Source organism: Sphaerodactylus townsendi, linkage group LG01 (assembly GCF_021028975.2).
Source record: "Sphaerodactylus townsendi isolate TG3544 linkage group LG01, MPM_Stown_v2.3, whole genome shotgun sequence".
Taxonomy (NCBI): Eukaryota; Metazoa; Chordata; class Lepidosauria; order Squamata; family Sphaerodactylidae; genus Sphaerodactylus; species Sphaerodactylus townsendi.
This window is the reverse complement of record NC_059425.1, coordinates 170,951,104-170,978,208: the sequence shown is the minus strand read 5'-3', so window position 1 is coordinate 170,978,208 and position 27,105 is coordinate 170,951,104. Positions and strand designations below refer to the sequence as shown.

General features: G+C 41.0%; 1 protein-coding gene across 2 annotated transcripts; it reads left to right on the top strand.

The window, feature by feature from the left end:
* The first annotated feature begins 947 nt into the window (after positions 1-947).
* NEK5 (NIMA related kinase 5) lies at positions 948-27,007 on the top strand. Of its 2 annotated transcripts, XM_048499445.1 has the most exons (23): positions 948-1,082; positions 2,938-3,076; positions 5,447-5,543; positions 6,677-6,774; positions 7,964-8,047; positions 8,131-8,201; positions 8,890-8,976; positions 9,475-9,529; positions 10,932-11,132; positions 11,492-11,558; positions 13,498-13,634; positions 15,388-15,584; positions 16,685-16,751; positions 16,981-17,100; positions 17,726-17,809; positions 18,603-18,710; positions 20,020-20,100; positions 21,001-21,072; positions 21,538-21,661; positions 22,097-22,219; positions 23,011-23,148; positions 23,886-23,997; positions 26,164-27,007. In XM_048499445.1, the coding sequence occupies exons 2-23, from the start codon at positions 2,960-2,962 to the stop codon at positions 26,375-26,377; spliced, it is 2,454 nt and encodes an 817-aa protein (XP_048355402.1). In that variant the 5' UTR covers positions 948-1,082; positions 2,938-2,959; the 3' UTR covers positions 26,378-27,007. The 2 variants fall into 2 exon arrangements, with proteins under 2 accessions (XP_048355402.1, XP_048355410.1); XM_048499453.1 differs by lacking the exons at positions 948-1,082; positions 2,938-3,076; positions 5,447-5,543; positions 6,677-6,774; positions 8,131-8,201 and having other exon boundaries at positions 8,017-8,047.
* Positions 27,008-27,105: the final 98 nt, after the last annotated feature.

Genomic DNA, 27,105 nt, shown 5'->3' with positions numbered 1-27,105 from the left:
TAAATCTTGTGATTCTGTGAAGGGTATATTCTTTGTGACTTCTAAATCCCACATTTGTGCACTAAAATATGTTTATGTGTGTAGATAATTTAATATAGTCTTAATACCTTATGAAAACACCTAAAGATACCTTCTTTTATAACTTATAAGGCAATCATTGTCATTGTCCCATGTATACTTATGTTTATAAAAGTAACACCTCTTTGGTATATGTAAAAGCAACATTTTTACCTCTCACAACATCTGGAGTGCCAAAGGTTCGCCACCACTGCCATATAGCATTGGCACAATCATACATATACATTCTCCGTGAGCCTTATGGAGGCTTCGGAACCACACAAGTCTCTGCATCCCAGCATGGAGCCAGTGTAGTCAGGCAACCTGACTCAGGAAAATATTTTGTTTATTTTCCTGGGCGGTAACAGTGCCACAAGGTTCCTGACAATTCTATTTTGTTTTTTACTGCAACATAAATGGCTAACCCATCTGGGATCATGCCCTGGCTATTTTTTGGGACTGCAAGCTTTGTTTGTTCAACGAAATCAATGAAAGCAAGGACATTTTATTTTTGCATATGAGGATTAAGAACACATTTTAATACACTTAATATAATTTGGTTGATATGCCTCTGTAGTAATATGTAATAAAAAAAGGATTAACATTGGCTTATCCTTATAACTATGTTTGGTAGTTTTTGTTTATTGATTTTTTACATTGTTTCGCATTGTCTTAATTGTCATGTTAGTTTGATAATTTGCAAATGTACTGACATTTCTTCAGTTAATTAACGCCGAAGGAAGACATTCTCCATCCGCCCTTCAAGCATCTTTACACCCTCTGGAGTCACTCAATAGGACATTTTTGAGGCTGAAATACCTGGTCAGCCTTCCGTCCTGGAGGAGGAGGAGGGGCGGCAAGAGGCCACGCCTCTTTTCTGTTTTCGCCCGACCTAGTGAAGCTGGTCTGGGACGGCAGCCTGATAACTCCCCTCCCCGCCTTTCCTGAGCCCCCTCCTCCACTTTCCCGCCACTTCGAGTTTCGGCGCGTCAGAGAAAAGCGGGAGCCCACAAGGGAGTCAGCCGGTATGGCGCGCGCGTCTTTGTCTCCATGGCAACGGAGAAGGCAGGGGCCGCGCTTCGGATGCCTTCCTCCTCCTTGGGTTGAGGAAGGCCCCTAAAGGGGCGGGGGGGGGGGGCGGGATGTTGTACGACCCAGGGTGCGATAACGAGGCTGAGAAGGGGCGGGTGCCCCCGAGTACTTCCCCAGGAGAGTGGTTAATTTTTTGAGTGCCAGCAAGCCCTTTTGAGGGGGGGGGGGCACCTCCTCTTCTCCCGACTGGGCAGAAAACGACTTGTCCCTTCAAGTAATAGTGATGAGGGTGGGATGTAAAGTCTCACATACATGAAATCCCCATCAAGTGGAAGGCAAATCTTCCAATCCACAAAGTGTGTGTAGGAAGAAAAGGCTTCTTTTTTTCTTCCCCTTCTCTGATTCCTTATATGCAAAATAATGGTATTAAGCTAGAGTCAAATTATTTTTATCCTGTAAATTGCGGGGTTGGTTATTTTTTTGCTGTACACAGTGAACACAGAAACCACATTCAAAGTCCCAATAACCAATCTGCAATAACTAATTGCCGCTGTTCTTTGTCTATGCCTTATTACCTGTGAGGCTGCTTTCTTGGTGGGTTTCATCCATCTCTCCCCCCTTGGTCTTTCATGGGGACAGACTTTCCTTTCATGTATGGTTCCCTCCTCCTTCATCTTACCTTTAAAATAACCACAGAACCTAAGTTCACTTGGTAAAGCTTACCTACTTGGGAAACCTCACCTGTTGTATTTCTGCCTCTTACAGCTTGGTCTCTGAGATGGGAGAGGGTTGGAGGGGGCTTGGGAGGGTTGGTGCTGGGCCCAGCTTGGTCTTTGGGGCCAAACAGTCAGAAATAGGAAGCACACTACTCCCACCTAACAACTGCCAACCACACTTAGACTTTTTTTGTGAGACAATATAGTCACAATTATTTAAAGGAACCTCTACATCCAAAGGCAGTAAATGTATTCCAGCGTTCAGAGGCAACATCAGGATGAAGCCTTGTCCTCTATGCTTCATAGATTGGCTCTCCAGAACAACAGATGGGCAACTGTGTGAAATAGAATTCTGGGCTAAATGCACCACTGATCTGACCAAGCAAAGAAAATCCCTTTTTTTTCTTATACTAGACCAGGGGTAGGGAACCTTTAACACTCAAAGAGCCATTTGGACCCGTTTTCCACGGGAAAAGAAAACACTTGGAGCCGCAAATAATTTTTGACATTTAAAATAAAGATAACACGACATATATATATATAGGTTTTTTAACCTTTTACTCGCTCATTCTGAAGCCTGCAGAGGAGCAAGGATAAGCCGACTCAAATGCCTTGCTGGCTGCGGCTCCGCCAAACTCCTCAATGAAGGTGAATTTGAGAGGAAGCCAGCCGGCGTGTGAAACCATGGGCGGTTGGTGCCCTGTACCTGCTGCCTGCAGGGGGGGGCAAGAGATGGAGCTGGCTGCTTTCATTACGTGGAGCCACAGTGCAAGGGCAGAAGAGCTGCATGCGGCTCTCAAGCTGCAGGTTCCCTACCCCTGTACTAGGCTGCTGGTCCAAAATCACCCCGTGATTTTTGTGGCCTGAACAGGGGTTCAAACCCATGCAGAAGTTCAACACTTTAGCCACTATACCAGGGGTAGGGAACCTGTGGCTCTCCAGATGTTCAGGAACTACAATTCCCATCAGCCTCTGTCAGCATGGCCAATTGGCCATGCTGGTAGAACTGATGGAGCGTTCTATTCAGAGGCATACATTTCCAAAGTATTTAATAAAATCCCACTACCCATTTTTTTGCATGTGAGGGTTTTATATTTCAGATATTCGTAATGGTAATATTTTTCTATTTCAGATATTTTCTAGAACAAAACACCATGGACAAGTATGAAATAATTAAAAAGATTGGGGAAGGCGCTTTTGGCAAAGTATTCTTGGCTAGAGGAAAAGAGGATAACCAACAGTGTGTTATCAAAGAGATCAATTTAGTGAAGGTAAACTTTCATTGTTTTTCACCCAGCAATGTCTCATTGAACCATGGGTACCACTCTTAACTAGTCTTGTGAAAGAATGTTTGCTGAGTGTCTAGAAGAAGAGTTTACAAACTCCTTTCCCTTCCCCGCTCACAGCAAACAGTGGGGCTGAGAAATAGGTGGGGCTGAGAGAGCTCAGAAGAACTGTGACTAGCTCAAGGTCACCCAGCTGGTGTGCACAGGCTAATCTGAATTCCCCAGATATAGTAAGTCTCCACAGCTCAGGCAGCAGAGCGGGGAATTAAACCCGGTTCCTCCAGATTGGAGTGACCTGCTCTAACCACCACCCCACTGCTGCTCCTAGCAAACTTCTTCATTGGCAATATGCAGCTAGTAGGACTAAGTGATATATGTTTGCCCTAAATGTCTATTCTCTGTGTGTGTGTTAGTTGCCATCAAGTTGCTTCAGACTCATGGCAGCATGACTCAAAGGCCTCCAAAACGGCCTATCGGCCTATCATTAACAGCCTTGCTCAGTTCTTGCGAACAGGGCTTTGGCGGTCAATGCATCTCCTGTCAGGGTCTTCCATTTGTCCTGTTGCCTTCCACTTTTCCTAGCATTATTGTCTTATCCAGTGAATATTGTCTTCTCATGATATGACCAAAATACAATCACCCCAGTTGAGTCATCTTAGCTTCTAGGGCAGGGGTAGGGAACCTGCGGCTCTCCAGATGTTCAGGAACTACAATCCCTGTCAGTTCCTGAACATCTGGAGAAGCCGCAAGGCTGAGTAGTTCCTAGTGGCTTCCTCTGAAGGAGAGTTCAGACTTGATTTGACCTATAATTCACTTATTCGTCTTTTTGGTGCCTGTTCTACATACTATGAAAATCACACACTAGTCCAACCATTAGGACACCTGACGGGATGCTGGATGAGCTGTAACGTTTCAGAAGATACAAACCCAGCTGTGGTTTGTTGTGTGGATTATTCATATGTGAAAGGAAATAGAAACAGAGAGGATGAGAGAGAAAAACTTGCATAGGTAAATTATGACATTGAAGCCAAAGGTAGGGCTTCATTGCCATCAGGTACTTTCTGAAACATGTTACCTGGTCGTTGAAAAGGAGGACAAACATCCACTGCCAGTATTGCTTCTGTTAATTCTCAATCTTGAAAACCCACTAGATTAGGGTGCCATTGGCCATGTTGATAACTGGAATTTTTAAAAGTGTTCTGTCATCTATATTCTGATGTATGTGCACAGTGTTCCATTCCCCCTTACCCTAGGAAATGGCTGTGGCTCAGTAGTGGAGCCCTTGCTTGGCATGCAAAAGGTCCCAGGTTTATTTTATTCATTTATTGCATTTATACCTCGCCAATCTCCCGAAGGATTCAGGGTGGCTTACAAATAAAAGTATATAAAAGAATATAAAAGAATAAATAGTATAAAAATATAAACATTGGGGTGCTGTGTGGTTTCCGGGCTGTAAGGCTGTGTTCAAGCAGCATTTTCTCCTGACGTTTCGCCTGCATCTGTGGCATCTTCAGAGGATCCTCCACTACAGTAGGACTTAAATTACAGAACCGGAAAAACAGTGCAAATGAAAAGTGGTCTAAGGTAGGTCATACCATAATGAAGAAATGGGGTTATGAAGGGTAGATAAAATAGTAAAGTAAAAGGAGATGATTCATACAATAAACAGTGGCAGTAGACTATATTACCATTCCTAGAAGAAGAAGAGTTTGGATTTATACCCCACCTTTCTCTCCTGAAAGGAGAATCAAGGTGGTTTACAAGCTCCTTTCCCTTCCTCTCTCCATAACAGACACCTTGTGAGATAGGTGGGACTGAGAGGGTTCTGAAGAACTGTGACTAGCCAAGGTCACCCAGCAGGAATGTCGGAGTGTGGAAACATCTGGTTCACCAGATAAACCTCTGCCACTCAGGTGGAGGAGTAAAGAATCAAACCCAGCCTAGAAGTGACCTCCTGTGCTGTTCCATTACATTTACCATGAAATGGTGGAAATGTAGAAGTTTGTTGTGAGGGGGGAAGGGCAAGGAGATTGTAAGCCCCTTTGAGTCTCCTACAGGAGAGTAAGGGGAGTAATAAATCCAAACTCTTCTTCTTCTTCCGGACCACTTCAAGCAGGCCATTCCACTAGCTCGGAGGCGGAGCCACCACAGAAACAGTGCATGAATGGAACAGTTGCCAGTCTGATCTATTTGCAGGATATCACCTTCAGAAGGCTTGGCTCAGATAAGTGAACCTGTCACAGGGGAACAACGCCCTTAACCATGGTCATAGCGTTTATCATGATTGCCACTTACGTAATAGTTGGATGAATAGGAATTTTCCATCTTCATTAACTTATTTCTAAACTAATTTAGATGCCGAGGAAACAAAAAGAATCCTCTAAGGAAGAAGTTGCTCTCCTGGCCAAGATGAAGCATCCCAATATAGTAGCCTTCTACTCTTCACTTCAAGGTCTCCTTTTTAATCTGTGGTTGTTATTTCATTAAAAAAATCCACTTTAAATGTTTTTTCCCTAGTAGTGAGAAATTAAATACCTGGGAACAATTGGTGTATGTGTGCGCTGTGACGGAACCTGGTAGCCTTCTTTTCTTCCAAGTTACCCTAAGGCAGGGGTCTGCAACCTGCAGCTCTCCAGATGTTCATGGATTACAATTCCCATCAGCCCCTGCCAGAATGATCAATTGGCCATGCTGGCAGGGGCTGATGGGATTTGTAATCCATGGACATCTGGAGAGCCACACGTTGCAGACCCCTGCCCCAAGGCCTTGCCTGAACAATTGACTTTGTGTTATAGGTCTGGTTTGTTTTCTGAAGCTTTTTGTGTACTTCACAAATAAAATAGATGAGCTCTTGCTTTTGAAGGCTGACAATGTGATGAGGTAATTTCTGGCTCCCCTCCCATTCAAGTGTCGTCTCCCTTCACAACTTACGTTACTTTGAGGCAAATTCATTTTATTATGAAGTAAATAATGGAGTGAGTATTCCTGGTCTGCTTCTAGAGTTGCCAGCTCTGGGCTGGGAAATACTTGGTGATTTTGAGGGTGGAGCCTAAGGATGGGGTTGGGGAGGGACTTCATTGGGGTATAATAGCATAGAGTCCACCTTTCAGAAAGGCCATTTTCTCTACACTTATCTCTGTCACTTGAAGATTGGTTGTTGGAGGTTGGCAACTCTATGGCCCCTTCCGCACATGCAGAGTAATGCATTTTCAGTCCACTTTCAATGCACTTTGCAGCTGTGTGGAATAGCAAAATCCACTTGCAAACATCTGTGAAAGTGGATTGTTCTACATGTGCGGAAGGGGCCTATCTGGCATTGGCTTCAACTACCTTCTGACAGTCAGCTATTTCTTAATGACTTTTGCTCTTGTGGCTTTAACAGACTGCTTGGTCACACTTGTTTCTTGAAATAGTTGTGAATGTAAATATTGAATAGTATAAAACAGATTTTAACAGAATGGCTATTAAAAAGAAACAATATAGCTGCATCTTGTTTTGTGTTGATTGACAGCTGTGGTGAAAGCAGTTGATTGATTTGTTTATAAATGCAAAAGCATATTTAAAACACAGTATATTTTATTGTAGAGAAAGATAAGCTATATATTATCATGGAGTACTGCAGTGGAGGTGATCTAATGAAGAAGATAAAGCAACAGCGTGGCATATTGTTTGAAGAAGACAAGGTAGGATTATGAAGATTTTGAAGAAGTGTTTTTCCCCATTCCATCCCTCATGTATTCATCACAGAAAGCAAATAAATAAAACAAAAGCCAGAAGTCCTGACTGTGACAAAGCTGTGTGTGTGTGTGTGTGTGTGGTGGTGGGGGTGGTGGGGGTGCTAGGGCATTCCTGGGGCTGGAACCGACATTAGTCAGTTTCCACGCCACGTTTGTGGTTAATTGCGCCACAGCCCTGCCCTTGAACTTGATGGCATTAAGAAGAAGAAGAGTTTGGATCTATATCCTCCCTTTCTCTCCTGTAAGGAGACTCAAAGGGGGTTACAAACTCACTTCCCTTCCCTTCTCCTCCACACCAAACACCTTGTGAGGTAGGTGGGGCTGAGAGACCTCCAAAGAACTGTGACTAGCCCAGGGGTAGGGAACCTGCGGCTCTCCAGATGTTCAGGAACTACAATTCCCATCAGCCTCTGTCAGCCTCTGTCAATTCCCATCAGCCTCTGTCAGCATGGCCAATTGGCCATGCTGGTAGGGGCTGATGGGAATTGTAGTTCCTGAACATCTGGAGAGCCGCAGGTTCCCTACCCCTGGACTAGCCCAAGGTCACCCAGCTGGCACCAGATAAGCCTCTACAGCTCAAGTTGCAGAGTGGGGAATCAAACCCGATTCTCCAGATTAGAGTGCACCTTCTGTTATCCACTACGCCACACTGGCTGTCCATTGCCCCAGTGTTGTGCTTTCCAGTGCCAGGGAGGGGTTTTGCTTTTTTCTCCCTCCCAGCATCTTTGGAAAGCCTGTCAGAGGTGATGCAGTGCTGCTTTTGCAACACCACCACCAATGCCACAGTGCAGTCCAATGCACTTGGAAAAGTGTAACTCTTTTAAAGACTGCACTGTTAAACTATTGGTGTGAATATGCTTTAAACTGGACATGGTCCAATTGCTGTTGGATTTTATTATCCTTTATACAAGTAGAACTGTCATTGTAGCTAATAGGTGTGTTTCTGGTATAAGGACCGCAACTATAGATTGTATTTTTTGTAACCTAATAGTATTAACCTAATAATATTCCACTTTTTACTGAGCTTTAGAAAAAAGATTTCTTATTTTGTTTTTTGTTCCTTTTTTGTCTAGTCCTATTGAAATGTTAGTGATCTAAAAGATGTTGTGTATTTTGTATTTTTTTTTGCACATAGATCCTGGATTGGTTTGTACAGATATCTTTAGGACTAAAGCATATACATGACAGGAAGATTTTACATAGAGATGTAAAAGCACAGGTGATTTTTAGAGCTCATTTTTCATTCCTTATCAAGCCAAAAAATTTAATACTGTTTTCAGCATGACATATTGTTTTTTGCAGAATATTTTTCTCAGCAATAATGGAATGATAGCAAAACTTGGAGACTTTGGGATTGCAAGAACATTAAGCGAGTAAGCATGCTCTGTCGTTGATGATAGGTTTTTAAATGATGACTTTGTTCCATAGCATATTGAGATAGAGAAAAAAATGGACAGTGTCAGTTCAGTATGAATTATTGCTTTTCACATTAGAAGAAGAGTTTGGATTTATATCCCACCTTTCTCTCCTGTAAGGAGACTCAAGGTGGCTTCCTTGCTCTTCCTGTTCCCACAACAAACACCTCATGAGGTAGGTGGGGCTGAGAGAGTTCCGAAGAACTGTGACTAGCCTAAGGTCACCCAGCAGGAATGTAGGAGTGCGGAAATACATCTGGTTCACCAGATAATCCTCTGCCGCTCAGGTGGAGGAGTGGGGAATCAAACCCAGTTCTCCAGATTAGAATCCACTTGCTCTTAACCACTACACTACAATGGGTAGGTGGCATTAATCTCTCTCTTAGTGGATTGTGGTAATACATCTGATTCAATTAAGGATTTTTTAAAAGATTGTGGAAGAAAATCTGTAATTTTGTACTATTTTGGAAAGGACACAAACTCAGTAATGTCGATATTTCCTAAAAAACCAAAAATTTGCAACAAATGTAATTTTTGTACAATACAGTATGGCTACCCACCATTTTTCAAATGAATTAAACCTTTTGAATTCCTTCAGACACTTTCTTTTGTTCAGACACATGATTTTTTAATCACTTTTCTTTAGTACTATGGAATTTGCTTGTACCTGTGTAGGAACACCATACTACCTGTCTCCTGAAATCTGTGAGAACTGCCCATATAACAATAAAACGTAAGTATCAGAATGTTTCTAAATACCAGAAGATTGTCCAAAAATCTGAAACAGTTTTTCCAATCTCATGAAGAAATTATCTGCGCCATTTTCCAATATGGCAACTCCCACCACAGATTTTTTAAAACTTTCAGTTTGTTTATTGCAACTGTCAAATGAACATACCTTGCCATGTTCAGCTTTTTATTATAAATATTTAGATTGGGCTTATAATGTTGGCTTGCAAATGATGGAACTTTTTGTTCTGTTTTGTTTTTTGGGTTTTTTAGCCATTTTGGAAAGAACATTTCTTTCTAAATGCTATAATTAGCTGTCTAGAAACAGTAACATGTTATGGGTCCAGCTCTGTTATTAGGAAATAGCATTCACATGATACTGTAAATCCAATTTAGTTTGTGTACAATTGAATGTTGTGAATCATGTCACTGAACTCAGAGCTACCTTTGTTGTGTTGCTAGATTCAGTTTTCACTGATACATTGATTGTTTCCATTTACAGAGATATATGGTCTCTTGGATGTGTCTTATATGAGCTCTGTACTTTAAAACATCCTGTAAGTATTTTTATAAGTTGATTAGTCACGTGTCATTGAACATAATATTATAACTGGAGATGGCTCCATTGTGGCCTTTCAGTGATGGCTGTTGAAACCAGATTAGATAAGTGCTGTTCTGTGGACCATTTAGGAAGACGGGTTTGTAGATTTGGCACGGAAAACCCTATTTCCAGATGTCATATGGGAAGAGGTGCTCTCATTTCTTAAGCCAACGTTGTAGGCGATATAATAAAAAGTCACTTATCACAGGTAGCGTTTAACAGGGTTATTTACAAAGTAATGGTGTGTGAAAACACTGTGAGTGTAGAATGATTTCCCCTTGTTTGTGTGTAATGATGATTCTCCTCTGGTTTAAGGTATATTTATACTGATATTTTTCATGTGAATCCTGCCAAAAATTATTGCTGGCATAAGGCTTTCCATCAGTGCAGTGTGACTTTCTCATTTCCCCCTCTTCAGCTGCAGTCCAAATGCTCCCCTGCTCCTGAGGGATAGGGGAACCCAAGAACAGCATTAAGAATTGAAGGTTTCCAGTAGGAGGGAGGAATTGACAAATATCCCCCTATCAGTGGTAATGTTTGGTGGGATCCAACCCTTTTTCTGCAAATTGGCATCCATCCAGTTGTGGACACCTGTTGAAATCAGAATTGAAACAGGTTAATGGATGTGTACAATCCTAAAGATACTTAAAGACATTTTGGGAACTTGTGTATGCAGGTCCTTTGGAGACAAAACATGGCAGAGAACCACAAATTAAATATGAGTCTAGAATAACCAGTGAAATGCAAATTATATACTTTGAAAATGATGCACATTGTGTGTGAGTTGCATTCACTTACCTAGCTTACTTTCTTAGTGCAATACTTCAGTTTGTTGCAAATTCGGATTGGAGGAAAACTGTTTATAGTACAAGGCAATAGAAGACATGGGATATGAAGGTGGGAGTAGCAGAAAGGAAAGGAGGCTAGGGATTGAGAAATCTTAATTCTTAGTTGCTGTAATCCTCCCAACTGAGTCTTTAGTGGATGCTATCCACACACTTTTAACTCTTTTCTACAACAGGATGGCTAGATTTTTTATATATAATGGATAAAACCTGATATCCCCCAGTTGCAGATTGTTCGATTTTTTCCAGCTGGTTGGCATACATGTAGGGATAGGCTGGTTGGCATACGTGTAGGAATTCATATTACCTACAAAGTAGTCATAAGCATTTGAGATTAAAGGAGAGGACATCACAAATGAGGATGAGTAAAGCTAGCCCAATTGATTGGAAGGCCTTGCTAAAGAGCAGGCCATGGCTCCTTTTCATATTTGGCTGTCTGCTAAAATTTGTATTTACATTAGCACAGGGTGACAACATGTGGCAACTTACTATTTTTGGAATGTATCTTAACAGTTCGAAGGCACAAGTTTACACCAGCTCATGCTGAGGATCTGCAGAGGCCATTTTGTGCCGGTGTCTACAAAGTACTCATATGACTTAAGAATTTTAATATCCCAGTTGTTTAAAACAGCTCCAAGAAATCGCCCCTCTATCAACTCCATATTGAAAAAGCCCTTCTTGGAGAAGCGAATAAAGAAACATTTATCTCCAAAGGTAAGTGTGTCTGATGCTGTACCAGGAAGTACAGCCCAATAGAAGGATATAAGCTATCTCCTCCTTTCTTAGTTTCATACCACTTGTTCACATTTTCCCTGTCTTGGTGCCTCCTGTTTCATTTGTCCTCTGTGCATTCTGCGTGGTGTCTAGGGAGATGTTTAGCAAAGGATAGAGTTTTCCTGTGAGTAATGCAGCTTTCCATGTGAAAAAATAAATACAAGGTTTTAGCGTGTCCCACCTTAGGCTGCCAGAAGGAGCTTGTGGCTTAGTCAGATCACTGTATGGGACATATCTGGATCAGCGTACATACAACAAAAAGATAAATGTGTTTGTCGGTGTCTGTTATTTGCTTGTAGGTAATGGAAGAAGAGTTCAGCCACACTGTTATTCACAGTAAAAGACCTCTAGCTTCATTGTCATCTGGTAAGTTGTTACAACCAAAGGTTTTTATAGAGCATTGAAATGCACATATTCATAAAACATGTTTATTTTCAATTGAGACTGGCTCTGAGTCAATATGACAGATTTCAAGACCCAAAGATGAATACATGGCATGAGTAAAGATGACCCAAGATGGGTAAATGGCATCCACTTAGTCCTTAAAGAAAAGTGCAAGGCTACACTCATCAAAGCATTTAAGCTTATGAGCCTCTCTGGCGCTTGAGATTTCTAGATGTGGTGTCCGTTTGCAAGTACTGAAAGTGAGAAGTAGGATCAGAAGCTCTGTGCCTTAAGGAGAAGCGCAATAGCAAAGTTAGCTTGTCCAGGTTTTCACTAGTATGATGAAAGTGTGTTTGCTGTTCACATTGATGACATTGAACTAAAAGCAGGTTTGTTACACTTTTACCTAAAAAAAAAACCCGTGACCATGGATTGGACATGTGTTTTATGTGTACATGAGTGTCATCAAGTTGCAACTGACTCATGGCAACCACAGCACGGGGCTTTCGAGGCAGGTGAGAAGCAGAGGAGGTTTGTCAGTGCCTTCCTCTGCACAGCCTTCCTCTAAGGCAGTGGTGGCGAACCTTTGGCACTCCAGATGTTATGGACTACAATTCCCATCAGCCCCTACAATTGGCCATGCTGGCAGAGGCTGATGGGAATTGTAGTCCATAACATCTGGAGTGTCAAAGGTTCGCCACCACGGCTCTAAGGTCTCTTGTCCAAGTACTGACCTTGCTTAGAAGAAGAAGAAGAGTTTGGATTTATATCGCCCCTTTCTCTCCTGTAGGAGACTCAAAGGGGCTTACAATCTCCTTGCCCTTCCCCCCTCACAACAAACACCCTGTGAGGTAGGTGGGGCTGAGAGAGCTCCGAAAAGCTGTGACTAGCCCAAGGTCACCCAGCTGGCGTGTGTGGGAGTGTACAGGCTAACCTGAATTCCCCAGATAAGCCTCCACAGCTCAGGCGGCAGAGCAGGGAATCAAACCCGGTTCCTCCAGATTAGAATGCACCTGCTCTTAACCACTATGCCACTGCTGCTCCTAGTACTGACCTTGCTTAGCTTCTGAGATCTGATGAGATCGGGCTGAACCATGCCGCCTTCCCTTCCATGTCTTTTACAGGCATGCCAAAACAAGGTACATCAAGTGATGCACTGTAACCTGCAAATTTAGAAAACGATATGAACCCACAATATGAAAAAAAATGTGACAAGCATATGATTATAAATAATATTCAGTGTACCCATATGAAGTGTATAAATACACAGAAAAATGGTCAGTATAAGTATACATCAAAAGACTTTAAGACATATGGCTCCTCCTTGATGTATTATATATTTAAACATACTGTCCATTTTTGTATGCATTTATATACATCTTATGGATGAATTGAGTATTATTTTTTTTTCCACAATGTGAGTTCAGGTAATCTTTTCAGTTCGCAATTTACAGTATACCCCTACTTTTGATGTACCGTCTTTTACTTTTATGCCCTTTTTGCATTCGTTCAGGGTATTCTTTTTTTTCCTATTGCCTTTTTTAGGCATATCAGTGCAACACGTAAAATTATCACAGGCTAAATGACAGCGTCTGTGTTGTTTGCACATTAGTCACAAGTTACACAGCCATATTGCATATGTGTAAATCATTTATTCACTGCATTTTTATTCTGCCTGTCCTCCAAGGAATATAGGGTGGCCTCTTCAACTCGATTTAATTCTCACAACAATCCTGTGAGGTAGTTTAGGCTGAGAGATTGTCATAGGCTCAAAGTGAGTCAGCAAGTTTCCATGGCGGAAAGAGGATATGACCCTTAGTTCTGTTAATGGAGGCCATTCAGTCTAAGGCTTTTGTGTCATAACTATATAATGCGTTTTAAGCATGATTATACAAATATTTTAATTATATTCTTAAATCAGCTCCTAAAGTTCAGAAATTAAAAATCCATGATCATCATCCTCCAAGACCCAAGATGGAGGTGCAGGCTGGAAAACAAAAAATATTATGTAAAAATGAACGCAAATCTCCTTCAAGACTCCAGGATCCCATTATCCAGGTAATTAAAAATTTCACTATGGTTTCTTTTGGGCTACTTGCTTCTGCCTTGCAGCAATAAGTAACAATAATGATGTTTGCCTGAGAAGGCTAATCAAGTTTTCAAGTCAAGTTTTTCTTAATTAAGTGACTGTGAATTCTGGAGGGCTAATGATTTGTACCCACTTGTAGTGGATGGAGTGGAGTTGGCATTTACGGAGCAGGGTAAGAGCTTGGGCACAGCCTTGCTGTTTGAAAAAGAGAGTGGCAGAGTGACTTAAGAGTGCCTTCCATCATCTTCAGCTGGTTGCCAATTCTCACCCTTCTTGGATTCAAATGATCTAGCCATGCTGGTCTATGATTCTGTAACCTTGCAGTTGGACTACTGTAATATGCTCTGGGTTGAGCTGCCCTTGAAGACAACCCAGACACTGCGGCTGGTTCAGAATGCGGCAGCCTGATTACCATCAGCAGCTAGCCAGTGGGAATGTAACCTGCTTGTTTTAAAACAGTTCCATTGGCTGCCAGTTTATTTCAGAGTTCAGTTTAAGGTGCTATTCATGACCTTCAGAGTCCTGCATAGTCTGTCCTCTCATCTGTCAACTGCAGTCCTCAGGCTGCCCTCTGCTAGTTGCTTCCACACTTAAGGTAGTCTCCCTGGAATCAGCCAGAGCCTGTGCCTTTCCATTATCGCTCCCACTCGTGGAACAGGCTTCCCAAGGAGGTGGGGCGGGGGGTGGGGGGGCACCCACCTTTAGAAATGTTGCTGCTATAAAGCCATTTTATTTGCCAGGCTTTGATGGAATATAAACTGCATGTATCTTTTGGGTGGAGGAGATTATTTGCGGGGGGGGGGGGGGGGGAGTTGATTTTAAATAGTGATATTTTTAGTTATGATTTGTAAGCTTCTTTGTGCCGGAAGGAGAGGTGAGATATACATGTTTCAGTAAATAACATTAATAAATTAAGGAGAAAAGTCTGTATTTTCCTACATAGAAGCCAGGCTGGATGAATGTAACAGGTTAGGGAATATTTTTAAGAAGTTGTTGACTTCGTAGTTTAGACTTTTGTCAGGCCATGGTAGTTGATAGTATTACTTTAAAAATAGAGAAGAAGTGCTGGAAATCACTTGAATGTTTTGGCCATTAGAATTAAATGTACCCTTTGTTCATAGACTCCTTCCATATGTAGAACTGCATTTTGGATCAAATACTGAAGAGACTAGGAAAGACATGCTTATTTGTTTACATTATTTTTGTCTCACTCTTCCTTAGAAAGGTCAAAATAGTTTGCATGTTGAGTATCACTACCTTGATGTTACTTTAATCAGAGGCATGTGAGTGGGGAAATGGCGCCCGGGGCAACACCCCCCCCCTCCCGTGCCCCACTTACCTTAGCTGGTGGAAGCCTGCTGTGGGCCACCCCTTGACCTGGCCCCACCAGGCTGCTCCTTCGGCCAGTGGAGGCTCCGCCGGCTGAAGGAGCAGCCTGGTGGGGCAGGGCCAAGGGAAGAGGACACCCCATGTGTCCTCGTGAGCGCTTCACCCCTGACTTTAATAGACAGGCAGGATAAAAGTCTGGGTTAAAATAAACAAATAAGTCTCTCAGTAGTCTTAATCCAAGCACTGATCAATTGTAGACTTCCTTTGAACAATGACATACAATTGAGTGCTCCCAGGCCATTCACTAAGCCTATATATTGTTACCAAAATCGAGAAACATTCAAATCTGGAGTTTTGGGTTTATTGTCTTTCTCATTGGTGATACGTTTTCAGCACAGGAACCCCAAGTTTAAGTTGTACGGGAAGCCAGAAGTTGTCAAAATGTGTCGGCCCTATAACCATTATTATGAAAAACTTGACAAGCTGCGAGAGAGGGCCTTTGGGGAAGACGACTGTCCTCCTATTAGCCAAAGAATGGAAGATTATTTTATGGAGAAAGGACAAGAACCACCACCACCACCATCTCATTGGTACTAGTGTCTTTTCTCGAGTGTTTATATAAGTAATTACCCCTAGCTGGAACAGGAACTCCTAGCTGTATAAGAATCTGCACGACTGTATTAGTTTATTCCAACTCCTCAGCCTAATTCCATACCCAACCTAAGCCTGGGAATGTTCAGAGCTGAGACCCCAAAATGCAACTGAAAGTCAGCAATTTTATTTATAATGTGTACTTTGAAATATGTTGCAACTTAATTGCACTTGTACTGGGCCAGATCCTGAATCCCTATTGTTTTGAATGGCATCTGTTGCCAACCTTATTTTAACTTTGATTTGAAATTGAGCTTTTAATTGATTTTAATTTAAATGTATTTAAACCAGAGTGGATTGGATTTTACCTACTATAACTTTTTTATATTGTTTTAACTAGATTAGATTCGGGCTTTTTTAGAACTGCTATAACTGTCTTAAACTGCTTTAGGTGTTTTATTGTTTATTTGATCAAATTTATATGTTGTTCACTATTGTAAGCCACCCTGAGCCCTTCTGGGGAGGGCGGCGCAAAAATCTAAGTAAATAAATATGTAGCTGATACAGGCAGTAGCCAGCTAATTTCAAGTAGAGGCATCCTGGAATTATTAGGTCATTCATAACCCAAAACAGAGATGCAAAATGGAACATTTTAATGCAGTTTTTTATATTACATGGAGTGTATGGGAAATCAGCAGTTTAACATAAAATACCTTATTTTATGGAGAGCCAGTGTAGTGTAGTGGTTAAGAGCAGGTGCAGTCTAATCTGGAGAACCAGGTGCAGTCTAATCTGGAGAACCAGGTTTGATTCCCCACTCTGCCACTTGAACTGTGGAGGCTTATCTGGGGAACTAGATTAGCTTGTGCACTCCAACACAGGCCAGCTGGGTGACTTTGGACTAGTCACAGTTCTTTGGAGTTCTCACAGTCCCCACTACCTCACAGGGTGTTTGTTGTGAGTGGGGAGAGGAAAGGAGTTTGCAAGCCCCTTTGAGTCTCACAGGAGAGAAAAGGGGGATATAAATCCAACTCTTATTATTATTATTATTATTCATCTTCCTTTCAGTTCCTCAATCAATGTTTCTGCTTTATTTTAGGCCTGCAGATTACCTTCAAAGACGATTCAATGCCCAGCAATACAAGATAAAAGTAGAGAAGCAGCTTGTAAGCCAACATCGATTCATGAAATGAGTGTATAAATTATAATAGATAAAGTAGTAAAAATTCTGTGAATAATTATTGCAGGAATCCCAGGGGAATGCTTTTTAAAATGTGTCAACATGAAAAGCTGCTGTGACTGTGTACATTTTAATCTATGTGTTCAGTGGGGTGGTTTTGTTAAAGGAAAGAAAATCCTTTTCATATGTTAGTGTTATATTTTCCAAATCATTAGGGGCTGCGACCATCATCTGCTGATCCCCGCTATCATGAGATGCAAAATCAGGAAATAAAGGAAGAGAAACTTAAAGTCTGGCAAAAACCTAATTCTAAAAAAAATGAAATGAAAGAACAGGTGAGAAAGAGGAATTGCATTGCTCTCAGCAATTTGCTCTGTACAGCATTAGTTCTGTACTTGGATAAAGTTTGAGGAAACTGTAAAACTTCTTTAAACAACTCAATTTATAATGCAGCTAACCTGATGTCAGCAATGCAATCCTAATCATAGATGTATCCTTCAAAATCCGTGGGTTTAGGAGAGTGTATCTCTGCTTAAGATTGCACTGCAAGCTTAATAAGGTAATATCCAAATATTTATCTGTGTGAAGCTACAAAAAGTCTATGAGACACATATTTCTTTGCAGAGCAAGATTTGAGCCTTGTAGCAGCTTAAAGAACAACATGATTTCTGGGATATAAGCTTTCAAGAGTCAAACCTCCCTTTGTCAGATATTTTCTAGTCTAGTCCAGTTAGTTATAAAGTATGTTGTCCAATTCAGATCTTTATGATGCTTGAGAAAGTGTAATGTAAGGCACATTCCCTAAGGGGATGTGGTTTTGAGTTTAGCCAGTTGTCAGCAATCAGATGATCAATCCTGATGGACATGGTGCCATCCATGCCTGTCTCTTATATTAATGGTGTTATGTTTAAAGGAGCATGCCTGCTTAGTTGCTTTTTAACTCTGATGATAATTCAACAGGAATACCTAGAAGAGCTGCAGAAAATTCGTCAACAGTACCAAAGTGAAATCAATGAAATTAAACTTAGAGCAGAAACACTAGAGGTAAATTTCCCTACTCCAAATATTTATCCTGTCTTTCCCATACCTCGATTTCCACAATGTGAAAAATTGGTAATATGGTCGATTAAAAACGGTTCTAGTTCTTGAAATATTGTAATTATCTGTTGTAGCAACTTGTTAAGCATTTAGAGAGAGAGTATGAGATTCTTGCCGCAAGACCCCATCATCATAGGATGCTGACCACTGAATAGAATGCTATGGGCTACCTTCTGAGAAGTGGGAGTGGATCTGTTTAAGGAATGGATCTTTCCTGTTGTTTCTCCTTCCTTTGCAGCCCTCCTCTGAGGGGTCATAGATTTTTCAGAATGGTGTGACAAATTTGGCAAAAGGATACAACTCAAAGGGGAAATCTATGGAAATTACAATCCCCTTGCTTTTGTGTGAGAATGTTGTACATTCAGTAATGTACACTTCATATCAGACTTGTAAAGCATCGCCAAATTTCAACTTTTTCTGGCTTAGTTGAGTAGAAAAATTCTTAGGGGAATAATTTTATATATCCCTGAATGTAGATTTTGTTTGTTTAGTTTAGTTTGTTTTTTAGTTTCAGAAATTATATTTAGGCTGGGTTCTTTTTAAAGATGTCTTTTCATTCTGTCGTATGTTTGGTTGTGAGTTTGCCTTATTTCATTTTCATTATTTTAACAGTATTTTCGTTTAATTCTTAAAATCACATTAACATTTTCCAGAGCATCCAGAACACAGGGAATTACCTTCTGCTGTTATCTAGCACACTCTTTAATCGGTTTTTAACTAAGTATGGTTTATCCTAAAGGAGAACCCAGATGTGAGTGGGAAAACCTATCTCGTGAAACAAAAGAAGACCGAGGACCAGCCAGCTCACAACAGTGACGTCCCTGAAGGAAAATGTGATCCTGTTCAGGTACTGACACTTCTATGACATAAATTAGTCGTAAAATATGATGATGCCACGGTCATATTAATCTGAAAAGGTGTATGCATATAATTAAAACATGGTATAGAAAGGCTGAAGTGGTGATCCACAGTGCTTCATTATCTTACAGTCCATTCCCTTCTAACAGCCTGTAACAGGGTCCCTTCTCTCTGGCACCACTAAAAAGGATTCCCACCCTTTGATACCACTAAAAGGGAACCCTTACTGCCCTGTAATGGTTTATTTCCCTCTATTTTGCTGAGGGAGAGCCGAGACCAATAGCACCAGGGCAGAGGCACGTACTCCACACTCACACATAAGCCCTTCAAGGCTGATCCTGTCAGGCAATGTCACGCTGCCACCACTGAGGGAAATTTAGTACTGTGAGATCTCACTTTTCCCTCCAAAACTATGTACTCTTGACAGAGAGTCACTGTGAGACTTTTTAAAAAAACAGTAAAACAGAATCAGAACGTTTAATTTCAGGATCTTTCTTCTCAGATTGATGTTACAGAGAGTTCTTTTAAGCGTTTCTTGTTTCTTTAGCCAGGTGTTACTTAGAAGTTACAGAGCAAAATGTAGGTTCTTTTAAACAGCAGCTTCAGTACAAAATAACTTCACACAGCCCAATCCAGAAGCCCAGGTGGGTGGGGGGCAGCACTGCTGCTGTGCTATCCCATCACCTCCAGAGGGTTCTTCAATGGTGCAGGGAGGGGAAAAAAGACCAAAAAAATCCCTTCCCTGCCACCAGAAAGCCCTCCACAGAGTTTCAAAAGGATGGCGTAGGTTGGAGCCTGGGGCCACAGGACATCCAGAAATGCCCCCGCCACATAGCAGCTACCCTCCAGTGGATTTGTCCCTCCACCGGGTTAAGCTCCCCAGGGAGGGTATATCCTCCTGCATAGGGCCGCACTGCCTCCACAGTTGCCTTCACATCCCCCCCCCCCGCCCAGTTGGGCTGTAAGTCTATTAAAGTTAAAGCCAATGGACTTAGAATGGTATGACTCTCTTTAGGATGGCATCGTCTCTTTTGGTGCTTTAGAATCTGCTGTTAGGTCAGTTAACATACAGTTGTCACTATGATGTCTATCTGCTGTATTAGTAATACTCCTTTTAAGTTTTTCTCCCTAGCCATCTTTGATCAACAATTCAATTGGCCTTTGAACCATGCTTACACCACATATTTTGTTGGCTTAATTGCATATCATTTTATGTACTAGGATTGCACTGTAAGAATACTATATTTTATCTGGGAATATCTGAGCATGTTTAAAACAGTGGTTTTTCTCCCTTTCAGGCTATTGAACAAAACTTGAAAAAACCTGGACTGCGTAATTGGCAAGACAGAAATGTTGCAGCAGTAAAACACAAAGCGAAGGTTAAAGATTAATAGTTTTATCTTTTTCCCTGTTGTTGTTTTGACTGGTCTTTTTAATGTTGATAACTCCAGAAATTGGTTTCACGTGGCATTTTATATATTTAAAACATTATTTTACCAAACTCGTGTGTGGGAGAAAGAACCCCTCAAAATAATACACAGTGATTAAAAAAATGTGCAATATAAAAATACAAAAACTTTAACCTAGGAAAAATTGAAAGCAGCCGGCAGGTGAGAAGGTAAGTTTTGTTGGATTTGACATAGTTTTAATGTAAGCTGACTTCATATTCCTCTCAGCGTAAAGCAGAACTTTGTCCTTAATGTAAATATGTGTTGAGGGAAGGTGGTGTGATAATAGCCTCATCTCATCAGATCCCAGAAGCTCAGCAGAGCTGGTACCTGGATGGGAGACCACCTAGAAAGGCTCTGCAGAGGAAGGCAACAGCAAAACACCTCTGAAAATCTTTTGCCTTGCAAGACCCTTGCGGCGGTTGTAATAAGCTGGTTACAGTTTTGCACCACTGATGAATATATAAATAATGTGTGTTGTTTCTGGCCATCAGTGTTGATTGGTGCTATAATGAACATCCCAGTCAAGTGGGGGCATAAGCTATCGCTACTTAACTTCATCCTGCTAATCTGTTGCATATGCCCACATACACTGGGAAGGGAAATACAGAGCCTTGCTATAGACTGATGCTCCTTTCCATTTGGCAGGAAGAATGACCTCCCCCACCTCCAATACCACATAGACCCCTGCCTGCATTTCAGGTAGACAGATAGCAGGAGGTCTTTATCTAAAAAAAAAAAAAAACACAATTTTTGAACTTTGGAATTTAGCATCCTTTTATCAGCTATTTATTTTTGCAGGTTATTAAAATACTTAAAACTATTTTTCAGGGAGGTATAAAGTTTCAGATTGATTTAGAAGATGGTGTTCCACAGGTGAATAATTCCCAAGGCAATAAAGAGGTAAACAGCTTTGCGTAACATAATATAGCAATACTGCATTCTGATAATGTGTTTGGATCATAGGCTGACCAGTCTTCTCCAGGTATCTCAGTGGGGTGAACATCTGCGTTTGCATTCTGCTTCTTCCATTGGAGTGAGGCAGCCCCAAGAGGAATAATTATGTGTGCAAACAGATTAATATACACGAATTCCTGAAAGGCTGTGATTTTGTTGCCATAAAAACTGGCACTCTTGTGTTAAGGTTTGCTTTTTTTCCAAAAAGAAAATGTGGAGAAAGATTTCATATTCCACAAGGAGAGCTCTTGCTGAAATGAACATCTTCAGTCCAAGATGAAGGATTGATGGGATCCACTGGTTCAAATTTGTTGGGTTATTGCAGTTCTTTAGTTTTGCTTGTTCTCCCTGAAGGAGAAGTTTTCATACGAAAGCTAAAATAAGCTTCAACATTCTTTTGTCTGATTTCAGGAACAGGATAAGCTTAATGAGACCTTGACTTTTGAGGCTGGAAAAAATCTTAAAGAAAAATTGACAAATATCTGTAATAATTATACTGACCAAGCTTTGGCAGAATTATGCTGTTTGGAAACAGGTATTTCTCTTGAAATTGGTGGATTTATTACGATGGGTGACCCCTTATTAGTTAGCCTTACATTCCTACACATTTGGATTGGTATTACACATAAACTTTGAGAGCTGTTTCACGCAGTTGATTCCTTATTATAGCATGGCTCCCAGTGGCCCTGGTCTCTGGGCCTGATCAGCTCTTTTAAGAAAATAGATACTTTATTAAGCATGTGGCCAATTCATACACAATAATGGACTCCAAAACATCATCAAGTCTTTGCCAAAAAGTCATGCAATGGAGAAGAAAACTCTCTGAACTCTTTTGTGCTTCAGAAATGTTGTAAGCCTTCTTGATCAACCGTTGACGTTGGGGAAAAATAAATTTCAGTCAGCATCAGCATTCCATCCACACAGAGTTAAAAACAGTTACCGGTAACAATCACCTCATCTTTCTCCTTAGATTCTGAGAATGAAGATGATTCTATATCTAACAGGAAGCACTGGCAGGACGCAGTTCCACAGACACTCCTGAACCTCTTAGGAAAAGCAGATGTCACCACTGAGTCCCTACCCATGGATAAAGGTGGTTTTTGTGGCATATTTTCAGTTCTTATATTAAGCTGAGATTTGTGGGATCCACTACAAATTGGCCTTTGCATTGGAGTGTGAAAATGCAGTGCGATTTGTTTGTTTGTTTCAAAAAGAGGACTCTGCAGTAACAGAAATATTATTTCTGTGGTTCTCGAGACTTTGAGAGAGGTGTCCTAAAGAGATCAGGGCAAGTGCTAGGTTAAGGATGTACTGAAAATTCCATCAGTACATCCATCCTGAAAATTCCCAATCCAGTGTGTTTCCATGCTCAACGCAGTTTGCAAGGAGAACAAAGTCCCATTAAAATTATAAGAATGGTACAATAAAACTCCGGGCAAGGAAGCCTCAGTCAGAGTTGAAAAACCATGTCAAGCCCAGCTCTTGCAGATTGATTTACCGTTTCAACAAGGACTGCTGGCTTATTACTTTGGATTTTGTTACTTCCTCTCCCCCTACATAGACAGTGAATTGCCCAATAGTGTTCCCTCATTGCTGTATTTAATAGTAAACTAGCCATGAATGTGGATGACAAAAGTCAGTACAGTAGGGCCAGACACAGACAAGATAGGGGTCTCTGTATCTTGAAGGGGACTTTTCAAGTATGCAGAAAAAAATGACTTTGCAAATTAACCCAAAGGAGAAAAAACATCAAAATGACACCATGAAAACTAAATATGCTTTGGCTAAAACAGAATGCTGAAGGGTTCTTGATATACTGAAGTGTAACTCAGATTTATATGATCATCTCACTAACATGCAGTGAGCTAACACCTTGTTTCTTAGCGGACCCAGTGATCATTATGCCTTTAGACTTCTCTGAAAAAAGGAAAAAATGGAGCCAAGAATCCCCTGGGACACTACTGAACATGTTAGCAGAAGCAGAGTGCTCCAGTGTCTCTCTGAACCAAGCTGAAGAACCCAGTAAGTCAATTCTCATGTTCTAAAAACTGTTCACATCCAAGCTGTTCACATCCAAGCAAAAAATATCTAGCGTCTTAAAATGTAGTTTAAAGTCGGACAGCTAGATCTGAGTCCTCCAGCCCCATAGAGACCATCAGGATTCTCAGGGGATATACTTTCAAGTGTCAAAGCTCTCTCTGTTAGATATCATCTGACTTAATCCTGATAAGACAGATGTTCTCTGGATTAGTAGAAAGACAGTCCATGGACTTGTGATTTCTCGTGTTGATGGGGTTACACTTAGCTTGAAAAGCCAGGTTTGCAGCTTGGGGGTGTTTCTCAACGCATCATTCATCTCAGGTGAAAACCAGGTGGCTGCTGTGGGGATTGAAAAGTCCATCTCTCATATATCTGCACCAGCTGAATTGGGCTCAGGGGGGAGGATTGGTAGCTAGTGTAATTGCTGAGATATTGGGGTCACATGTTCCTGATAGCTGGCCCTGACCAGTGGTCTAGCCTCAGCATTAGCTACAGCTTTCAAACAACCTTCAAGAGTAGCCCCAAGAAGAGCACATTGCAATAGTCTAGTCTCAATGTAACTGATATCTCCCAGTGCCAGTGGAAGACTCCACAGTTAGGTGACTGGGAATGTTGAATAAAACCAAATATAATTGTTGATTCAGAAAATGTCTTTGTCTCCTTTCCATAAATTTAAGGGGGCTTTCAAATTAAAACCAATTAATTGTTTTTCTCTTCAGAGGAGGCAGTAACCCCACCAGTGCCCAGAACTGATGACACCGAACCAGAATCAGGTTCTGCTGTTGAAGTGGATGAAGACAGACTTGTGCCAAGGTCTGATGATGATGACACGTAAGTTAGTTCAGTTAATACAGTTCAGTTAATTCAAGGTCTGGGCAACATTATTGCAGTATTGGTGTCATGTTAACACCCCTGAACTTAAGACTTTCTTCAAGATCATTGTTGCTTAAGGATAGAAAAGGTCAATGATTGATGGAACAAGACTTCTGGCTAGACTGATGCTAGCAACTGGGATGCAGTTTGCTTTGCAGGTCCTAGAAAGATCATGTAGTGGATTTCCCATTCGGTCAATTAACATCTCAGTTCATGTGCAACTTATTATCATAAATATGTTGATAGCAAGTTAATGATCTATATGATTATTTTTAAATTTCATACATAGCCTGCCTTTCTTGCCGAGACTCAAGATGGATTACAAAAGACAAATCAAGCAGCATAAGACATCCAATAAACAATGCAATAGTACTAGGTTTCCAGAGTCAGAAAGCAATGTGACAAAAAAAGACAAAATATCTAAAGTATGACATACCATAATGCAATATGGATTACAATGGTTAGAAGATAATGCAATGTTTGTTTTAACCTGTTGTGAACTGCCCTGAGCCCTCAGGGGGAGGGCGGTATATAAAACTAATAATAAATAAAAAATAAATAAAAGCAAAGTGAAATGTTGCAATTGACTGTAATCCTTTCCTTCTAAAAGGGTCCTCCTGAGCTTTTGTTGCTGTTGTTATACTAGAGTTCCAATCCTTTTAAGAAACTTTCCTGAACATTTCTGTTTTGTACATTCTGTGGAATGGTAGATATGTGGGGGGCCTTCCTAGCGGAAGCTGTCAGATTCAGTTCAGGGTACCAGTTATCATTGCAATGACCTTGGATCCACATACCTGCAAGACAGCCTCTTGTGCTGTGCTCCGCCACAACTTCACCTATCTAAGCCAAGGCTTCTGAGGATGCCACCATACAAATGGGTAAGACTGGGAACTGCTTGTTCACAGATATTCTCTCCTGTGGCTCCCACCTTGTGGAACAGGCTGCCTGAGGAGGCAGGAAGACTCCCACATTCCTATCATTCTTCAGGTTGTGCAAAAAGAATTGTCTTCTCTTGTAAATGTCTGCATTGTTCTGACTTTTGTAATCCTAGATCTTGTTTTATATCATGAGACCACCTTGAGTGTTAGCAAGAAAGGTTGTCTATAATTTTTTAAAAAACTAGCCTGGACTTCTGAACATCAGGATGACAGCCAGCATGGTGTAATGGTCAAACGCGATGGACTCTAATCTCACGAACTGGGTTTAATTCCTTACTCCTCCACATGAGTGGCGCATTCTTAACTGGTGAACTGGATTTGCTCTTCCACAAGAAGCCTCTTACCTCATGAGATGTCTGTTGAGGGATAAGGATGGGAAGGAGTTTAGCCACTTTGAGACTCCTTACTGGAGAGAAAGGTAGGATATAAATCCAAACTCCTCCTCTTCTTTAACTCTCGGTTTTCTCTCATGCGTTCAAAGGCATAGAATAGGTACAATTTACAGTTCCTTGTAATTTGAAGGCACACTTGAACACAAAGGCCACTTCTAAGCGAATGTGCACCCCATTATGTAGCGGCCCACATGGGGTTTCCTCTGGAAAATCACATTGCTGTTTGATGGGTCTTGCTTATCATAGCCATTATACTTTTCCCAGATGGTGCAGGTCATTAAAGTGTACTACTGTCACAAGAGGAACCAGGGCAGCCACAGCTACACTACCTCTGTGGAGGGTTCTGTTCGCACAAACCGCCCATTCAGATAATCTGCTTAGGTCACAAGCCTTCACCTTGCCAGGGTGACTGGGCAGGAATCACCCACAGAGCAGCCCTTAGATCTTCAGATCAAGCCTGAACTGTCATTAGAAGCTAAAATGAATAAACTGAGGCTGAGATACTTTAGTCATATTAATGCATTACTGGAAAAGACAATAATGCTAAGAAAAGTTGAAAGCAGCAGGAAAAGAGGAAGACTCAACATGAGATGGATGGACTCTATAAAGGAAGTTTGCAAGACCTGAACAAGACCTGTTAATGATAGGATGTTTTGGAGGACATTGATATGTAGGGTCTCCATGAGCTAGAAGCGAGTTGACAGCATTTAACACGCACACACTGGCCAACTTGAAAATGGAATATGCTGTTTTAAAACCCTCTGAATATTCATTTTCTGCCATTAATTACACAGTAATTTTGAAGAATCTGAAGATGAATTGAGGAATGAGCTGATAGAATCCCTGGAGAAAGTAATATCATCACTGGAAGAAGGTTTAAAAGGTCCAGTGGAGTCAGTGGACCAAGATCAACAGGAACAAGACAGATTAACCAAGAAAACACCGGATGGAGGTTTGGAAGAAAATGGTGACCTGACTGGAAACAAACGGGAAACTCCAGTCAGTTAACGTAATCTTGCACAATAGCTTCTAAAGACTTATAGCAACAAGAGTTTGCTTTACAAAACTAGTGCCCATTTGTAGGATCAACAGCCATCACTCTGTAGTGAACCAAGTATCAGGTTCTCAGTACTAGAAATGAGATGTTCCACTGCACCTTACATTAATGAACTTGACAAAACATACAACTGCCCTCCCTGTCTTTGAAGTTACTACTTCTTTGCATTAACTCCATGCTGGTTTTTTATGCTGAAACATTTAAGTTGCCAGTTTCTCTAGTTTATCAAGTATTCCATATTATTTTCCAAAACTAGAAGTTGATCATTCCATCCAATTATGATATTGCCACTTTCTGGTGACCGGATTTTTGGCTGGGCTGATGTATGTTATGTCCAGCAGAATACAATCTTCATGTAATGACTGGTGAAATTGATTACCTATTTCAATGATAGTTTTTCAGTATGATACTTCAGGAAGGTGGTGTCAATTTAACAGTAAGAATAATTTCCAGTCAAAAGTAGATGGGGGACTTAATACTATAAAAGTTAATTGAAAAATCTAACTAACTTTTAGCTATACAGTCAAACAAGTTGAGCTACCCCCTTGAAAAACAACTGCAGTCTTAAGATGTCCTGACACATACAGTATGCATGATTTTATCTGTACTTATACTACATAAAATACGTTAAAATTCTACCATACTAAGTTGTTATGGCCTATCCCCATACCCAGGAAGC